This window comes from Typopeltis vanoorti, chromosome 3 (assembly GCF_054136105.1).
Source record: "Typopeltis vanoorti isolate ZY-2024b chromosome 3, IOZ_Tvanoo_1.0, whole genome shotgun sequence".
Classification (NCBI taxonomy): domain Eukaryota; kingdom Metazoa; phylum Arthropoda; class Arachnida; order Uropygi; family Thelyphonidae; genus Typopeltis; species Typopeltis vanoorti.
This window is the reverse complement of record NC_143551.1, coordinates 95,907,357-95,927,948: the sequence shown is the minus strand read 5'-3', so window position 1 is coordinate 95,927,948 and position 20,592 is coordinate 95,907,357. Positions and strand designations below refer to the sequence as shown.

Sequence of the window (20,592 nt, the reverse complement as noted above, 5' to 3'; positions counted from 1 at the left end):
AGAAGGAACTCTAATTTTGGACATATTTCTCACAGAACATATAATAAAGCTCAAAATTTCCCTAGATCAAGAGAGTTAATGATGAAGGTTACAGGATGTGTCAAAGGTCATAATTGTAACATTCTATTTGACACAGGTTGTAATGCCTCGATCATCAGTAAGCATTATTTCCTAAAGTTAAGAGATAAATTATGGAAAGATGTCACCAATTTAAGGAGACCTGTAAGAATTTCCACTCTTTCTGATTCGAGATCTACAGCATATGAAAAAGTTCGCACACAAATTTATATACCAGACATCAACCTCTGTGTATATCAAGATCTATTGATAGTCCCTTTCTCTCCTAGCTTAAATGCTCACATAATATTAGGAACAAATTTTATGGAGAAGCATCACTTCTCTTGTGACTTTTCCAGAGGTCAAATATCCCTAATGAGTAGAAGAATACAAGTTAAAAGAAACAATAAGTCTGAATACACAGGAACAAGGCAACTGACAAGAAGATTTTGTGTGCCTAATCAAAAAGAACAACCTGATAAGATGCAATCATCTATAGATAAACAAATTGTGGAAAATACTGATTTAAGCTCTACTATACGTGATCAGCCTGTTATTCAACTTGATACTGACTTAACATCAAAACTTCAAGTATCTGATTCTGAGCAAGAAATTTGTGCTGAGAATCAATTACCAGCTGAGATTAATTTTACTAAGGTACCACCTTTGCATATTAGAACTGAAGATATGAGGAGAGGAAACAATTACAAGGATTTGAATGATTGCAGAAGGAAGACTAGAAGAATGAATTACCAAAATAGAAGATATGCTACAGTCAAATGTGATGACAGTAAGAATCTGAGCAAAAACAAAGACGGAGAAGATAATGCATGCGTTGTAGAAAACATAGGAGGGAGTTTCATCCAAACGAGGTATAACCTAAGACCCAGAAAAAAGGGTGGTAAAAGTCTGATACACCACCTATGAGTTTAGCATGAAAAATTTTTCTTTAAAGAAAAATTTTTCAAAGGAAGAGTAAGCCTTTGTTGGATTCTGATTATGTAGAAATTAGAATAAATGTTATTTGATTCAGAATCCAACATGATTTTCCGTCACAAGAACTACATTTGTAAATATTAATTAATGTAAATAACATAAATTATAATTTGATATCATATAACTACCTTAATTATATCAAATATTTAATTATTTAATCAAAGGAATGTGTTAATGATAATAAGATTCTGTATTAAATATTATTAAGCTATTTTATTTATTGTTATGTCAATATTGTAAGAACTTATATTTGCAATTTAACTACGCATTTATTGAAAAGCAAATATTCTAATTATTCCTGTTTTGTGAAAGCTTAATGTTATGTAATAACTCAATGTAGTAGTATAGCCTAATGTAACATCCGCGAGAATGTTTACGTTTATCGGTTGTCTTAAAGACGCGTGAAATAAACGAGCGCAAGTGGAACAGAGCGTGGACGAAATAAAGAGGAGAAAATATATACTAAGTAAGAGAGTCTGTATTAAATATTATTAAGCTATTTTATTTATTGTTATGTCAATATTGTAAGAACTTATATTTGCAATTTAACTACGCATTTATTGAAAAGCAAATATTCTAATTATTCCTGTTTTGTGAAAGCTTAATGTTATGTAATAACTCAATGTAGTAGTATAGCCTAATGTAACATCCGTGAGAATGTTTACGTTTATCGGTTGTCTTAGAGATGCGTGAAATAAACGAGCACGAGTGGAACAGAGCGTGGACGAAATAGAGAGGAGAAAATATATACTAAGTAAGAGAGTCGGAACGGAATTTTGAACGTAAAAGGTAGCAAGGGGATAAACTAGAGAAGTAGAAGTAAATAAGAGGTTCTTAAGGGTAGGAGTTAAGTGGATATTTTTTTATAAGTGAGCAAGGACGAAACGAATTTTATAGTTAGCTGAAAGTGTAATCAGCAGTAATAATAAAAAGGAAATTAATGCTATAATAGGATAAAATAAAAAGCTGGACGTTTAAGGAAGAAATCTGAATGAACCCGGCTATTCTAGAATTGTGGCTTATTTCTGATTTGCCCTAAAAAGAACCTCACAGCGTTTTAATTAGTTTATGAGTGGTAACGAGGATAGTTGAAGTACCCTGTAATTGATGTCTAGAATTCTGAAGTGCGATTGATAGTGCTTTAAGTATAACTGTGGATAAGTCTCGTAGATGTGTTTTTTTTTAAGTAAGATAAATAAATTCCAAAAGTTTGCTCATAACATAAATGATGTACTAGGAACTATTTCCGGTAAGGTTTATCATGGTGTATTATTTCAATGCTTGAAGAATTGTGTGTTAATTACGCTATGCTTAACGTAACTTTAACTGTGGAAACTCTTCGTGAATGAGAGTTGGAGATAAGAATTGTTTGAAAGATATTTTCAGCTATTTGTGCCTGTGATATTTTGAACTTATAGCATGACTGAGAATTGTGTGAAAACTGACTAGATTGGATGTTCTATTTATTTAATTAACTGTAGAAACTTTGTAACCCAGAAGCTGAGAAAGTACATGTGAAGACTTGGAAGATTGTGCTATTGTGATTATCTAAACTTAATGTTTGACTTGTTTCTAGTATAAAAAAATTAGAAGTAAAATTTATGTATGTGTTATATGACCTATATTAAATGTTTCATTTGTTAATCCAACTATTGTATTTGCCTGAATTTCCTTTTACTGCACCGTTCACAAAAATTCGAATCTAGCGGGAATCCCAGAAAGAAAATAAATACTTCAGCCTGAATGAATGAAAAGACTGCTAACTAACTTTAAATTGATCCTACTATTTCACATAGACTTATCTAAGGATAGAGTGGCGCAGTATAATAGAAATTTCTCTACCCTTGGATTAGTGATCAATTTACAATTAGTTGTGTTTTATTTTATGAAAGTGACTTGTAACAAGATAGCGGATTCAAACACAACATGAAAGGAAAACGTCACGACAGTAGGATAGTGGAAGATGGGGTGTTCTCTTTACACAGTCTACCAAAATTTTTTTATTGTAATTGTTTTGCTTGAAAGATGCAAGTAGAGCCTGTTGTTCCAGAGTTGTGCAGGTCCTCATGAAGAAATCTGCTTTATTCTGGGGACTAAAGTATTGAAAATTCCAAGTTTCTAGGTAGGATGATGTGGAGTAGCATGTAGTACATCCTTGAATATCTTGTATCCAAGAAGGCTAGAGCCATTCTCCCCCCCCCCCCCATTCAACGGTAAAAGTAATTCAGGTGTAGATATTTTTTGAGAAACTGTAAAATATTAGAAAGAACCTTAGAAACATGGTCAAATGGCAAAGAGATCACCTATGTCAGTGGTGGAGGAACCTTTTTATGTGTGCATGCCAAAAGTTTACAAATTGAATTGCTGATGTGCCGGCGCATGCCAAAAATTTATAAATCAAGTTGCTGACGTGCCGGGCAGTTTTTAATAGGGAAAAATTAATAGAAAATTAATTTATTTATAAATTTATATATATATAATATTTTATAGATATTGATAAATACTTATTTATAATTTTATAAATAATATTTTATTTTATTTATATTTATTTATATATAAATTTATAATATTATTCAGTGTAAAATTGCTTATTGTATTATTAAATTGATTTTAATGATGTTGGTTTAAAAAAAAAAAAACGGTAGTGAGAAAAATATTTATGCATTGTAACTTACCATAGAAGTCAGCTGAGCAGAGGAAGCACCAGGATGTCAACTTGTCAGCGAAATGCTTATATTTACTCGAAGAATATAGCTTGCCCGTGCTTATAACTCGCATCCCTGATTTTACTTTATGAAAAAACATTAAAAAGTTTTGCATATACCTCGCACATGAAAAATGTTTAAACATGTTCATGCTGAAGCGATAGTAACTTGTTCCCTGCGGTAACAACAGGCCCTCCACCAACAGCCATTATACTGCAGATGCAAGAAAAACAAGTAGTTTTATTGTATCCCGGAATAAAGTACAGAGGCTTTTGCAGTATGTGTAATATATTGTGCAATTACAGACAGCTGGAATATAAACGCTGCTAACTAATGAATCACATGTCCCCCCCACAGAAACTATGCTGTATAGACTCAAACAAAACCATATGTTGCACTGAAACACAGTATCTAAAAACTATTGTCCAATATTTCAATTACATGAAATAAGTGTTTGTTTAGGTATTTATTTCTGGGAAAATTCCCATTTTACTCCTCTTAAAAAAATTTTATTTTTATGGCTATTTAGCCTGTTTTTGTTTAGGAGTGTCCCTTATTTTAAATACATTGGCTTTTTTCCTCAAGAAATTTTTAGGGCATTATAAGTGTATTTTAAAGGAAAATATAGCAGAATAGTTTAGGAAGAAAATTTTGTACATACCTTGTTTAGATGCTAGGATGGCCTCATTCTTCAAAGGGGGGGGGGGGGTTGTGTTTGATGTAAGGCAGGAAGAATAATTTTTTTGAAAACCCGGGTCTTTTTTGAATATAGTATATATATATATATATATATATATATATATCATTGTACTTAAGGGTGCTTTTTTGGGAGAGGGTTTTTATGAGAAAACTGGGTTGGGGAGAGCATTAACGGGGTTCGAGCCATTTCGGTCGTGTGACCATCATCGGAACATTTTCGGAATGGGCGTAGGGCTATGTCACGACTGCATGTTGTATCTGCCAAAAAAGGATATTTGTTGTCACTTATTGGTGGGAGGTGTGACCTGATTTATAAATTGTGGAGTTTCCAACATTCGGAAATTAGGTATGGATGATGGACGTTGATTGAGTTTTCGTCACATTTTATGGCTATTGTTTTGGATATTCTAAGCATTGTTTCGGTGTCTTGTTTTTCTATTATTATGGCCTTGTCAATTTGCCTATTATATATGTGTCAGTTTGTCTATTATTATGGCCTTGTTGAAACAACAGCCATAAAATGTGACGAAAACTCAATCAACGTCCACCGTCCGTACCTAATTTCCGAATGTTGGAAACTCCACAATTTACAAATCAGGTCATGCCTCCGACCAATAAGCTACAACAAATGCCTTTTTTTGGCAGATACAACATGCGATGTAACATAGCCCTACACCAATTCTGAAAATGTTCTGATGATGGTCACACGACTGAAACGGCTCGCATCCCATTAACGCTCTACCCCAACCCAGTTTTCCCATAAAAACCCTCTACCAAGAAAAAAGCCTTTAAGTACAATAATATATACATGGGCTATTCAATAAGTAATAAGACTAATTTTACTGTGGCAAAACCACTCGTCACAATATTAATTTCTGTGGAATAAAGAAATGTTGCTGTCTGTATTAACAAAAGAGGTTGATAGATGGCGTATATGGGCTGATGTGCCAGAGTGTCATGTGACTAAACACAAGTGCTCATCGGCGCGCCTACGAGGTGCGACCAGTCTTCGAAATAGAAGCGTCCTTGGAACAACGTTATGCGATTAAATTTTGTGTGTGTTTGCAAAAATCGGCATCAGACACTTTTAACATTATACACGAAGCTTTCCACGATGAAGCAATGTCGAGGGCAAGTGTTTTTCGCTGGCATAAAACTTTTAAGGAAGGAAGGCAAAATGTGGAAGATCTTGAACGTGAGGGAAGACCTTCAACATCCATCACAGAGACAATGATCAACACAGCAGTGATTATTATCAAGCACGTCAAAAGGAAACGTCCATTGCTGAAGAATGGCTTCTTATTGCACCACGATAATGCAAGGCCACATATAGCTGGTTATGTAGTGGACGTTTTGCAGAAGAACAACACAGATATCCTACCACACCCTCCATACAGTCCTGATCTCGCACCGTGTGATTTCTGGCTGTTTCCTCAGCTCAAGAAACCACTAAGAGGCCGCCATTTCGAAAGCAACAAAGCATGTGTAAAAGCTGCGGAGGCGGTTTTGAAAGAACTCTCAATAAATGAACTCTCACATGTATTTAAGAAGTGGACGCAATGTTGGGACAAATGCATCGCGTCTCACAGTAGTTACTTCGAAAAAGACCATATAAATGATGACGATTAAAGGTAATCTGTTTTCTGTATAAATATAGTCTTATTACTTATTGAACAGTCTACGTATATATGTATTTTTGTATATATATTAAATTAAAAAAAAACAGGGTTTTCAAAATTATTCTTCCCACCTTGCATCAAACAACCCCCACGCCCCCCCCACCTTTTTTTTTTTTTTTAAGAACCTAACACCTAACAGCAGAAGTATGGAGAATGAGGTAATCTTAGAATCTAAACAAGGTATGTACAAAATTTTCTTCCTAAACTATTCTGCTATATTTTCCTTTAAAATACACTTAAAATGCCCTAAAAATTTCTTGAAGAAAAAAGCCAATGTATTTAAAATAAGAGACACTCCTAAACAAAAACAGGCTAAATAGCCATAAAAATAACAGTGTTTGTTTTATTGCATTTGAAATTCTTGATGTCATTATGACAGATCACAAAGGCTAGCTTCAAATAAAATTCTACCACGAATTGAAACATGACATATAATGCGTGTGTGAATTCTTCTGTCAGCTCAAACAAGCAGCAATAAAATTCAACCAAAGGTTGAAAGTTTGTGCAAGTTGAGCTTGCCGGTAATGAGAAGTTCCGTTGGAACGATAAACGACACCCGTCGTGAATGTGTTAAAACTAAGAAATATATAGTGAATGTTGTTATGACAGTTTCAGATGTAATGGAATTTCTTTTGAAGAGAATTAGCATTTCAACTCAACAATTGTCAGCTTGCCTTTGTCTTTAGGTCGTGTGATCTTTTGTTAATACCATACCAATCATATGCACGTTTCATAGCTGCTCTTGCGTATAAAACAAAATTTAACTTGTATGTATTGTTATGATTAAAACAAAAGATGAATAATTTATAAAGGTATAAAAGGTTATCACCTGTAAATCGTTGACGTGTCCACAAAATTCTCAGATGTGCCACCTCTGGCATGCGTGGCATAGGTTCGACATCTATGACCTATGTCATACTTTGGACTTTGGCGGGGGAAATAAATTTAGTGAGAAAGTTTCAAAAGATTCCATGTATTAGTTATATGAGATGCAAGTAGGGAGCCCATTGCTACACCTTCAATTTGTATAAAGAGATGGTTCTGCCAGCTAAAATATCCCAATTTAAGGGAGAACTTAAAGAGTTGTAAAATGTCAAGGATGGGGAATATTATGGAAATGAGCTCTAATGTATTGTCCACTGGAGCACTGTTGAAAAGAGACAATACATCAAAGTTCACTAAGTAATCATTCTCCTCAAATTGAAAGTTTTGTAATAATAGTTGTGTAAAGTGTGTGTTTGTTTGTTTTTTTAAGTAAAATGGTATCTTGTTGATGAGCTTGTTAAGTTCAGCTGACAATGTTAGCAACCTGTGGCTCATGAACTGCATGCAGCTCTTTGAACATGTAACCACAGCTCTAACTTTTAGCTTCTATGTGCGACAAGTGCATCATGAGCAGAGCATACATACTGCAAGGGGGTTCAAGGTTATACACTGTGGCGATGGTGAGTATAAAATAGCTAAAGCAGGCACAAAATAATAACATGTATATGTATACACAGCATTTGTGATAGGTGTGTGAATTCAAATTATAAATTACTTGACTTTTTAAATAAGTGATGTGGTATTATTAATTGTCTAAACAGTGCAAGTCTCTCAGCATGTTTAAAGATGAAAATTACAGTATACTTGCCTGATGCTGAGAGACTCACTTAAGAAATTCAGCAGCAAAAGTAATATTAATTCTTAGCTAATTGGATGTTTGTTGGGTTTTTATTTAGTATTAATAAATAATATTTCAAAAAATATTTTTTAATTAGATAAAAAATGGTCTTCACTCAAAAAAAAAAGGTTGCCATATAGCCTTAGTATGTGCAGATTAAAAATATGCAAGTTCTTTAAGCAGTGCCTTCACGAAGGATATTTCAGATGGAATAATCAGTTCTTTAAATAAATTGAAGGTTGAATGGCTTCCACTTCATCTCCATTGCTAACTTATAAATAAAATATTTTGAAACTTTGGCACTAAATTCTGTCTTTTCCCTCAAGCCCAAAGTATAGCTGAGGTATATAAACATTATCTTTGTCATTTGAATGCAAGGTGCAAGCTTTTTCTAACTTTTTACAGCTCCTCCTGTCAAAGAGAAAAAAAGGAGCTGTAGCCTTTACTTGGGTTAAAGGCAACTTTCACATGTTCTGTCTGATGTAAGCATACATACATACATGCAGGTATCTGCCACATGTGCACGCAAGCCCATGTACACACGCGTGCACATGCAAATACCTGCATATCACTTCACCATCCTGCCCAGAAACTTGGAATTTTCAAAACTATAGCCTCCATAGTACAGCAAATTTCACCTTCAGGATCCATACTTCGTCTGGAAAAGGGGTCTACTTATATCATGTCTACTTACAAAATGTTTACAAAAGAGGAAATCTGCTCTTTCTAATTCTTAGAAAGAGCAGATTTCCTCTCCCCCAAACTATGTCTACCCTACATTAAATGTACAACAGATAGACTGGGATTTCTCCTAAACCACAATATTAGAATAGTCTACGAACCTCTGGACAAAGTCTACCTTTCTGAGACCAATCAAAAATTGCCAGGATCCTCTCTCTCTCTTTCACAGGCATCTACACTTGATGGTGTGAGAGAGAATCCTGATGGTCCATCCTGTATGTCTGAAATACTTTTGGACAGTCAGGATGGACAACATTGTAAGAAGAAAAGAATACATAAAGTATAAAACCATCAGTGGAAAAAAAACAGGTTACTACACAGATCCTATTTCATCACAAGACTGTTTCTTGTGATGAAATAGGATCTCATATTCTACAGAACCCAGTGAATCACAACAGAACTGATGGTGTAAACCTATACAAATTTTAGTGCACCATCCTGTCCTGTCAAGAGTAATCACAGAAGAGCACCTCAGAGAATGTCACTGTGTTGTCCCTTGATTTCATGTCATTTCATTCTTAGATAAGTGAATGTCATTCAAATAAGAGACTTTGATAATGCTAGCTTGAGTTGGCAAAATGTCAGTATATATATAAATTATTTATTTTCACTCCAGTTCAACAAAGGTTTTATTGTGGAAGCTTCAACATGAATCACTCAACAGCTATACAATTTTGAATATGAAAACAGTAATGGATTTATCAATGCAGATAAATCCATGCAGAATTTTTCTCAATTCCTTTGCGAATCATGGCACTGACATTGCTGCATCCCCACTGTCTCAACATACCTATCACTGGTCTGCCTCCCTTCCATGCACATCTGGCAAAAAAAAAAAAAAAAAAAAAAAAAAGTAGCAGCAAATGTAACCACCATATTGGTCTCTGTAAACATGTCAATAATTACATGGATGAGAAGTGTCCACTGAAGTAAATATACAATTTGGATACTATTAAAATAACATGGATATGAAGTTTATATTTGTGATATATTTATCCATGTGGCAGTTTAGGTGATTAATGAAATACAATACCCATCTAAAGTGTTTCATTTGGTTTAGTTCAGTATGCTATCTAACAGCTAGTCTGTGGAATAATTGCTTGAAAAAAAAAAAATAATAACAACATTGGGTCTTCGCATAACATCTGATGTAGTGCTGAAAACATTACCCACGTTGTCTGCTGGAAAAAATTTGGGAAAAAATAAAATGGGTTTTTATTAACATCTAAATGTGGCTTTTTGCTATTTAAAAAGCAAAGTGACAGCACTGGAATGATGAACTCTTCTGCAGTACTTGGCACCACTAGGTGGAGATTGGTTTAGAAGCTTGGTTTTTTCTCTGAAGAGTATGGATGGATGCCACATCTTAACTCCTATATTAATTCATTCATAGGTTCCTTCATTCTCATAGTTTAAGGCCTAGAAGATATATTCATATTGCAGCAATGTAAGCATGTAGGCAGAGGATTTCACTGCTGAAGGCTGACCATACTACAGTACTCACACCATAATGATTTGAACATCCAACTTCAATTCCATTAGTGTTTTAGACTTCAGAGATTTAGTCTAGAACTGTAATTGTGCAATTTGGACAGCTGATTCTCAGCTGAAAAGCCTTTATAAAGGTTTCTCACATCCAAGGTGGATGGATTCAAACCTATTGATAGATATTTCCAAACAAAGTGCAAATGTTACATATCATAACAAAAACTGTGGAGATGCTGTCAGAGACAGTAGTGCATATATTGTTCAAAACAAACTTTATTCAATTAAATTGATTTCGTGTCATTATTATGGCATATGCAGCAAAAAGAATAACTAATTCTTTAAGTATAATTTCTGGGAAATTCCCATGCTACTCCTCTAAAACACTATTAATATAATTAACAGCTATTTTAGCCTGTTTTTGTATAGGAGTGTCCCTTATATTTAATACATTGGCTAACATAACTCAAAAGGGGTATGTATATATTTTAGGGCATTACAGGCGAGTGTGGAAGGTAATTATGGCAGAATAAAAAATGTGGAAAAATTATGTACATACCTTGATTTTGGTTTAAAGATGCTTTCTAAATCCAAGCTCTTGTTGAAAGGGGGGGGAGAAGAGAGGGAAAGAACATGGGGTTGTACTTGAGACACGGAAATAAGTTTGGGAACCCGGGTTACTATTAATAATATATATATAAATATATATATATATATTATTTTGTTGTGGGGAGAGGGGGGGGAGGAAAGAAGGGGAAGGGTATCCTTATGTGGAAACTGGGGCAAGGGTTAACGGGGTGTGGACCGTTTCGGTCATCGTCTGACCATCATCGGAACTTTGTGGGAATGACTGTAGGGCTACGTCAAGGCTGTAAGATGTATCTGCCAAATTTGAGCATTTGTTGTCGCTAAATGGCCGGAGGCGTGGCTTAATTTGTAAGTTTTGGAACGTCCAACATTCGGAAATTAGGTAGGGGCGGTGGACGTTGATAGAATTACCATCTCATTTTATGGCAATAGTTTCGGATATTCTAAGCATCGTTTCGTTTTCTTGTTTGTCAATGATTATGGCTTTGTCAATTTGGGGAATGTGTTTTAGTTCAAGGGCGTGAGCTGCAATTTCAGTCTTCCCTGTATTCTGTGGTTTGTTTTTCTTTTTGATGTTGCGATGTTTTTTCGTGTTCAGATATTCTGGAATGGGAATATTGCAATCCCTGAAGTGCTCTTGTAGTCTAGTCCATAACGACCTAATTGTAGAGACCATGTAGGTGACGTCACAGTCTTTTTGACAAGGAAATTTGTAGACTACGTTGTGGTGTTCAAATAATTCTTTATGAGTGAGAGATTTAGTAGGTTTTAGGAGAGTTCCTAATTTATGGTTTGTTGTGAATACTAGCTTATAGTCAGTGTTTTTGAAAATGTATTTGTAAGCCTTGTATGTGTTTTGGATGTATGGCAATTTGATGACCATACGTGTCGGGAAGTCTGCTTTTGTTGTATTATTGTTAAGACGGCATTTTGCTGTAAAGTTCGTAATTTATTAGATGCGTGGGGTAGTTGCGATTTTTGAAAACCTGTGTTAAATACTCGAGTTCAGTGTTAAGAAAATTGCTGTTGGTGGAGAATTTGTAAGCATTGATAAATTGTGATAGGATGACAGATTTTTTAACGGAATATGGGTGGTATGAATTGAAATGGAGGTAGTTTCCGACATGTGTGGGCTTGTGAAATATCTTCATGGCAATTCTGTTATGGCTTCTGATTAATGTAAGATTTAAGAAATTGATGGATTTGTTCTGTTCTGTTTCCATGGTGAATTGTAGTCTGTTGCTAAAATCGTTGAGGGATGTTTGTAAGGCGGAGATGTGTGAGGGTTTGCAATGCATAGAATATCGTCTACGTATCTGCCATAGAAGGTGATGCCGGGGGGAGGGAAGGGTGGAGTAGAAGTGATTCAATGTGTGCCAGGAATAACTCCACTAATTGTCCACTGATGTTTTGGCCCATTGGGAGACCGAAAATTTGAACATATAAGGAGTTGTTGAATTTAAAGAAGTTGGCGGATATTGTGAGTTTAATCAAACTAATGATGTCATTTGGTGTTAATTTTGTGTGTGTGTGTGTGTGTGTGTGTGTGTGTGTGTGTGTGTAGGGTGTGGTCCTCGGAGAGTAGTGTGTGTACGATGTCTAAAGTTTTGGGAACATCCACGTTGGTGTATAATGAAGTTGCATCTAGTGAGGAGAGGATGTCATCCTGGGATGGAGTAGTGTTGCTTAATTTCCAGAATAGGTCATCTGTATTTTTGATCATATAGATAGACGATGAACAGATAGAATGATACAGATAGAACCACTACTAACATCGTCTATCTGTATGATCAAAATTACAGATGACCTATTCTGGAAATTAAGCAACACTACTCCATCCCAGGATGACATCCTCTCCTCATTAGATGCAACTTCATTATACACCAACGTGGATGTTCCCAAAACTTTAGACATCGTACACACACTACTCTCCGAGGACCACACCCTACACACACACACACACACAAAATTAACACCAAATGACATCATTAGTTTGATTAAACTCACAATATCCGCCAACTTCTTTAAATTCAACAACTCCTTATATGTTCAAATTTTCGGTCTCCCAATGGGCCAAAACATCAGTGGACAATTAGCGGAGTTATTCCTGGCACACATTGAATCACTTCTACTCCACCCTTCCCTCCCCCCGGCATCACCTTCTATGGCAGATACGTAGACGATATTCTATGCATTGCAAACCCTCACACATCTCCGCCTTACAAACATTCCTCAACGATTTTAGCAACAGACTACAATTCACCATGGAAACAGAACAGAACAAATCCATCAATTTCTTAAATCTTACATTAATCAGAAGCCATAACAGAATTGCCACGAAGATATTTCACAAGCCCACACATGTCGGAAACTACCTCCATTTCAATTCATACCACCCATATTCCGTTAAAAAATCTGTCATTCTATCACAATTTATCAATGCTTACAAATTCTCCACCAACAGCAATTTTCTTAACACTGAACTCGAGTATTTAACACAGATTTTCAAAAATCGCAACTACCTCACGCATCTAATAAATTACGAACTTTACGTCTTAACAATAATACAACAAAAGCAGACTTCCCGACACGTATGGTCATCAAATTGCCATACATCCAAAACACATACAAGGCTTACAAATACATTTTCAAAAACACGGACTATAAGCTAGTATTCACCACAAACCATAAATTAGGAACTCTCCTAAAACCTACTAAATCTCTCACTCATAAAGAATTATTTGAACACCACAACGTAGTCTACAAATTTCCGTGTCAAAAAGACTGTGACGTCACCTACATGGTCTCTACAATTAGGTCGTTATGGACTAGACTACAAGAGCACTTCAGGGATTGCAATATTCCCATTCCAGAATATCTGAACACGAAAAAACATCGCAACATCAAAAAGAAAAACAAACCACAGAATACAGGGAAGACTGAAATTGCAGCTCACGCCCTTGAACTAAAACACATTCCCCAAATTGACAAAGCCATAATCATTGACAAACAAGAAAACGAAACGATGCTTAGAATATCCGAAACTATTGCCATAAAATGCGATGGTAAGTCTATCAACGTCCACTGCCCCTACCTAATTTCCGAATGTTGGACATTCCAAAACTTACAAATTAAGCCATGCCTCCGGCCATTTAGCGACAACAAATGCCCAAATTTGGCAGATACATCTTACAGCCTTGACATAGCCCTACAGTCATTCCCACAAAGTTCCGACGATGGTCAGACGATGACCGAAACGGTCCACACCCCATAAACCCTTGCCCCAGTTTCCACATAAGGATACCCTTCCCCTTCTTTCCTCCCCCCCCTCCCCACAACAAAATAATATATATATATATATTTATATATATATTATTAATAGTAACCTGGGTTCCCAAACTTATTTCCCGTGTCTCAAGTACAACCCCATGTTCTTTCCCTCTCTTCTCCCCCCCCTTTCAACAAGAGCTTGGATTTAGAAGGCATCTTTAAACCAAAATCAAGGTATGTACATAATTTTTCCACATTTTTTATTCTGCTATAATTGCCTTCCACACTCGCCCGTAATGCCCTAAAATATATACATACCCCTTTTGAGTTATGTTAGCCAATGTATTAAATATAAGGGACACTCCTATACAAAAACAGGCTAAAATAGCCGTTAATTATATTAACTAATTCTTACTATCTGAACCACACAAATTTAAATGAAACCATTTTATAATAAAATCTGGATTCGGTAGTGATAAATAATATGATAAATTATGATAAAAATAGTGATAAATATTGACATATAATAAATAGTGATAAATATTGATATATAATAAATAGTGATAAACAGCTTGATGAATAATTTGATAATATGACAAATCATACCATTGTCATTCCAAGCTAAAAGAGAAGTAATAGAAGGATCCATGTCTAGCAGTGGTAAAACCTGACCCATATAAAATAAAAAGTCAGGTGCCAAAACTATTCCTTCCCCTAAAAGAAGCATTTCTTTCTGTAAAGATAAGAGTATTTGTTTATTTATTTCAAGGCCAACAGGAAACATAATAATAATAATATATAGTAACATCATGTTATAAGCATACTTAACATTATCATGCCATTCACATTAATGCATTTTTAGTATTTTTGAATGTCTGTACAAGTAACGCAAAAACGTTTTATATTATGTGCCAGCTCCATGAAGTCCGTGAACTTGTCACAGGAGAGCAGTCACTAACACACAACTCACTGTCTACTTCAGTATAATCCACCATCTACACACCACATAATATTTTTATATTATGTGGTGTGTAGATATTAGTCCACTAATATTTTTGTATGCTAATTGTGCATAGTCTCTGGCCAATTTTACCTGTATGCTGGATATAAAATCCATCCAAGTTTTGGGGAGTGGGGAGCTGATACTTCAGAAGGTGGGCCAACTCATCTTGAATTGAAAAAAATCTATATATAGATTCTTCTAGTCATGATGACAATCAAAGGGAGCAGTGCTCCATTACTTTTAAAAATGAACTACAGAGGTGCTTAAAATAATTGTTTTATGCATTAAAAATTTATTTTAATGCACTTCATTTGTTTTTGAGAACTTGAGTGCTATTTTTTTAATATTATAAAAATATGAAATTAACTGAAAACAGGACCTCCTCTTTAAACAACAAACAATCAAAAGTGGAAAAATGCTGACACTTGCTAAGATATCCATTGTAACTGAAATTTTCTAATAGAGTTTAATATTCCATATTCTACCATCGTGTTCTTTCTTGCTTTGTTCACATTCTAAAAATTTGTTTTAATAAACTCTGAAGTCCACTTCTGGAAATTACCTCAGAATTATAAAGTTAAACTACTTGAATAAGTAAGGATTTAACTAATACACTGTATAAATTAAATCTTTAGTGATTGATCTGTATGACAGTGAGAAAACCAGACCTATCACCCCTAAATTTTACATCCTATGTGAGCTTACTTTACCTAATGATGCTTCTATTTTATATAGTTTGTTTATATACAAAATCTGTTTATCACAGAACAAGATATAAAAAACATTGCTCACAATATAAAAAGATTTTATTCATTTTCAAAATCTATTCCTAAAAAACTATTATAAGAGTTCCAATTACCGAGATGTACACAACAGAGATACTTTTAAAAAAACAAGTTAGATATGCTATATGAAATATGAGAGCTAAATTCTTCAAAAACACTAATATCTGAAAATTTAATCTGTTTCTTACCACAAACTACTTTACAGGCACGATTGGATTTGTGAATTTTCAATGCATTTTTATTTTGCTTGTGCATTTTCAACCATTAGATGGTGAGTTCCACCCACTGTGGGATGAACGTCTTTAGGCAAGGCATGAAAACCATCTGTCACCTGAAGAAACCGTCTCTTACTGAATGCATGAAGTGGTTTGAAAGATCTATGTTTTGTCTCTAGAGCAGAGTTTTGGGTTTTCTAACCATCAGCCTACTTGCAAATCCTAATGTTGTTGTTGTTGTCTTGTCCTTTGAAGAGTCTTAGATGTTTCCGTGCGCTCCTCGTACTGCTTTGGCTATGTCTGTGATTTTGTTTGTATAGAGCTGTTGTTCAGGATTAGGATCTATTTCTTGCAAGGCTGCTGTAATTGCTGGACAGGTAAAGATGTGAGTGGGTGTCAGTTCCGTATTGGGGCAGTTGTTGCAGTTTCTATATGTTCTCGTATCATCTGTATTGATCTTCATTCCTCTATAATGTCCTGTTCGTAGTCTTGCTATCGTAGTGGAGGTCCTTCTGTCAGCATTGATCTCGGGAATTTGATGTTGTATCACTGATTTCAATGGAATTAGTTTAGCTTTTGCTAGTGCATTGGCATCAGCAAGAGTTATCATATGAGTTTCTTGGTTGAGTTCTCTGGCCTCTTTTGCTAATTTATCAGCTGCTTCGTTGTGATCAATGCCTACATGAGCAGGAATCCATTGTAGAATGCAACTTTTACCTAAACACTTTAGATGATTTAAGAGTTTATGGATGTCTTGTGTGAGCTTGGTATTGCCATTTTTGATTGCCTCCATAGCTGATCTTGAGTCACTGTAAATTATAATTCCTTCAGATTGTTGAGATGATGATAGATTTAAGTAGGCTTCTAGTGCTTTAATTATTGCGTAGAGTTCGCTGGTAAAATTGGAAGCGATTCTCCCAGATCCAACTTTTATTGAAAGTTTTTCACCTTTCGGGAGTAGAAGGAGAACACCAGCGCCTCCATTAATCATATTGGTGTCTGATGATCCATCGGTATAACAAATAACCTGTTTGGAGGATGAAAGAAGGTTGATGGTATTTAGGCCTTTTTCTTTAAGCATTTCTTTTGGTTCTTTTTTTGTACAGAGTTTGGTAAGGTTTAGATTTATGAAGGTATTTGAAGGTAAAGGACTGGAAAATAGAGGTTCTTTGTTTATGTGGACATTTAGCTGATCAAGACCTATTTCTTTCCTGATAGTGTCATCATATTGTAAAGTCGATGATCTGTGAAGTCTGCAAATTTGGTTCCAATGTTCATAGGTTTTTAGGGAGACATGATCACTTTGGTAGCTTCTGATATTATTTATGAATTTTATGGTGGCAAATTTTCGTCTGTCCTCCAGCAGGTCAAGCCCACATTCCTGTTGGGCTCTGATGTTGTTAGTGGATGAGACTGCACCAATGATAATCTTGGATGCTTTTGCTTGTATTTTGTCTAGGTTTTTCTTTACCGATGAAGCCGAAGGTGACCAGATAGGTGCTGCATATTCCATTATTGGCCTTATTAGTGTAGTGTAAGTAGTTTTGAGGATTTTTGGCTTTGCACCCCAATTTGTTCCACAAAGCCTTTTCAGTATATTTAATTTTTTTAGAGCTCTGTTGGAAGTGTTAGAGATGTGTTGTGCAAAACGTAATTCCTGATCAAGCGTAATACCAAGGTATTTTGGATTTGTGACTTTTTCAATTAGCTTGTTATTGATCATGACTTTGGGATTGTAGGAATGTCTATTTTTCCTGTCTGTACTAAATGTACTTAGTTTTGTTTTGTCTGGGTTGATTTTAAGTTTGAGTTCGTTTGACCATTTTTCTAATCCTCTCATGGATTTGTTTAGAATTTCCTCTGATTCTTTGATTTTAGCACTAGTGTGCCAGATGGCTATATCATCTGCATAGCAAGTTACTTTTGTGTCTTCTGTAAGGTAGGGATGAATATTATTGACATATAGAAGGAATAGTAAGGGACTGAGTACTGAGCCCTGGGGAACACCAGCCCAGGTTCTCCGCTCTTTTGATATTGCTGTATTGATTCTGACTTTGATCTTTCTTCCTCTGATGAAATCAGCAATCCAGATTAAAGCGTTTCCTCTAATTCCAATATCATGTATTGTTTGTATTAATTTTTTGATCCAAACACGATCAAAAGCAGCAGTCATATCAAGGAATATGGCAGTTGTCTTTTTTGTTGGTTTTTCCTGAAATGAGTCTATTATTGTTTGGCAGAAATGGAATAATTGATCTGTTGTCGAATGACGAGTTCTATAAGCAGTTTGGTAGTAGTTGATTTTCTTATTTTTTGTCAGCCAGTGCATAAGCCTGGAGTGTATGATTCTTTCAGTAATTTTACAAAGTATGCTAGTTAATGCGATAGGTCTGTAACTTTGACATTCTGCAGCATTTTTGTCAGGTTTCAGGATGGGTACAATAACTGATTTTTTCCATTCTTTTGGAAGTTTGCCCGTTCGCCAAGAGGTATTGAGAATGTCCAGAAGTTGTTCTTTGGCATTTTTGCCAAGGTGTTTGACCATATGACCAAAGATAAGATCATTACCAGGGGATTTATTAGGTGCAGTTTTCTCGATTGATGAATTTAGTTCACTTAGTGTAAATTCTTCGGAGAAGATGTCATTAGTTTGGTATGTTCTTGCTTGTTTTAGCATTTGACTTGTGAGTTTATTGAGGGGCTTGTCCTCTCTGTTATACTGAAGTTTGGAGTTGTTTGAATAGGTTTTTGCCAGTGTGTTTGCAATTTCTTGATCTGTAATAGCTTGTTTGCCAGCATTTATGATGAAGTTTGTTTTCTGTTGGTTCTCTTTTTTGATATTGTCTAGGATTCTAATAATATTCCAGTGTAAATCCTAATAGCAATATTATTATTTTTCTGACCTCCACATAGTCACAAGCTTCATCGTGGGAGGTCAATACTAGCCAACAAAGTCTATCAAACTACTCCTTAAAATCATCCACAGTCAGCACATTCACCACCCTCTCAAGCAATGCATTCCATGCTCCTACCACTCTCCATGCAAAAAACTTACTTCTTACCCTTTTTCTCACCACTTCCTTTTGCAACTTCCAGGGATGACCCCCTTGTCCTTGATCCTTTCCTTCATTCTACCATATTAAAAATCTCCTCAGTGTTAATATGATAACCCTACAACATCTTAAATGTCTTGATCATATCCCCGCCTTTGCCTTCTATCCACTAAATTCTGTAGTCCGCATACCCTCAGTCTGTTCTCATAATCAATGTTGTACAGTCCTGATATCATTTTTGTTATCTGCCTCTGCACCCTCTCTAAGATTACTTCATTCCCTTCAAATCCCAGTGACTAGATCTGAGCACAGAAATTCAGATGTGGTCTGATCAAAGCTTTGTACAATGGGACCAGCACACTTTTATCTCTTGTAGTCAATGTTCTCCTATCATTCCTCTTACTCACCACATAGCAAAAAAACTCCTTGAGATTCTCCTTGGAATGCGGTGTAGTCTCCTCTCATATTCTAATTTTCCTCTCCTTACAATACTAGTCACTTTCCTAACCTGAGCATTAAATTCCTCATGCAACTGTTCTCCAACTCTCTCTTTATATGCCTTCCATAATCTCTTTTTTTCTTTTGTCATCCATTTGACTCTAAAATTGCTTTATCTTCTTCACTCAAGGGATACAACCTGTCATTGCTGTCAACAATTTTTTCTTAAGTATCTCCCATACACTAATGACCCCTCTTCTTTCAAATTAAGTCTATGATAGTCATCTGCCTTATAGTTCCACATAACGTTTTTCAATTTTGATTCCTCCACATGCCTATTCATCCTCCAAGTTAGGACATCATGGTCACTCTCACCAATGGGAGGCAAGTATGTCATGTCAGTCATAATCAGATCCTCTGATGCTATGACCAAATCCCAAGCTCTTGATCCTTGTGTTCCTTCCACCACATGCTGCTAAGCTGTCCCTCAAGAAATCCAAAAATTCAGTTCCCTTATTACTGCATGTTGTCACCGCTGCCCAGATTACATCACTATAGATGAAGTCCCCAATAATGATCACTCACTTTAAACTAATTTTCCTAAACATTTCCTGCTCATCAGATTATTATCCCTGATCTGTAATCACATCCCACTAAATATCTTGTCTTAAAAACATCTATTTCACACTATATATGCTCAAGGCCATTAGTGTTATTTCCACTGAGAGTCTTAACAACATCCTCCTTAGTTAACCAAGTTTCACTGATACCAACAGCCTTTGGAAAGACTGAGTCAATCAATGCCACAAACTCATCCCCTTTATTTCTAACCAGTATTCTTATAGCCATTATTCCCCTCACACTTCACCTGGCTCTGTAATATAGTGCACACTCCCTCTTTTCTCAAGTCATTATCCCCACATGAGGCCATTCCTGCAACATTCCACTTGTGCAAACCACAAAAATAATATGCTTACAATATTTTGTGAATGAGATTCATATGAAAACAATAGTCGAATAATTAAGAATCCAGACAAATATCTATTACAGTAATTCCTCTAGTTATATGTTCAATGCAATTTTGTGTTAATGTAATTTTTTTTTTTTTTTTTTTTTTAGGGGGGGGGGGGGTGATGTGAGACAATTTTGCACAGAAGAAAGTTTCCACGTTGATTATGAAAATCCTTACAGCATTAGTTTAATAAACCTTGATCT

At 35.4% G+C, this 20,592-nt stretch overlaps 1 protein-coding gene across 6 annotated transcripts in view; it reads right to left on the bottom strand.

The window, feature by feature from the left end:
• Positions 1–20,592, bottom strand: part of LOC150108403 (protein O-linked-mannose beta-1,2-N-acetylglucosaminyltransferase 1-like) — a 378,713-nt gene that overhangs the window by 202,136 nt on the left and 155,985 nt on the right. For all 6 annotated transcript variants that reach the window (XM_090415822.1, XM_090415823.1, XM_090415824.1 and 3 more), the window contains one exon: positions 14,490–14,616. In XM_090415822.1, coding sequence (XP_090271948.1) covers positions 14,490–14,616 — 127 coding nt within the window. The remainder of the gene's footprint in view (positions 1–14,489; positions 14,617–20,592) is intronic.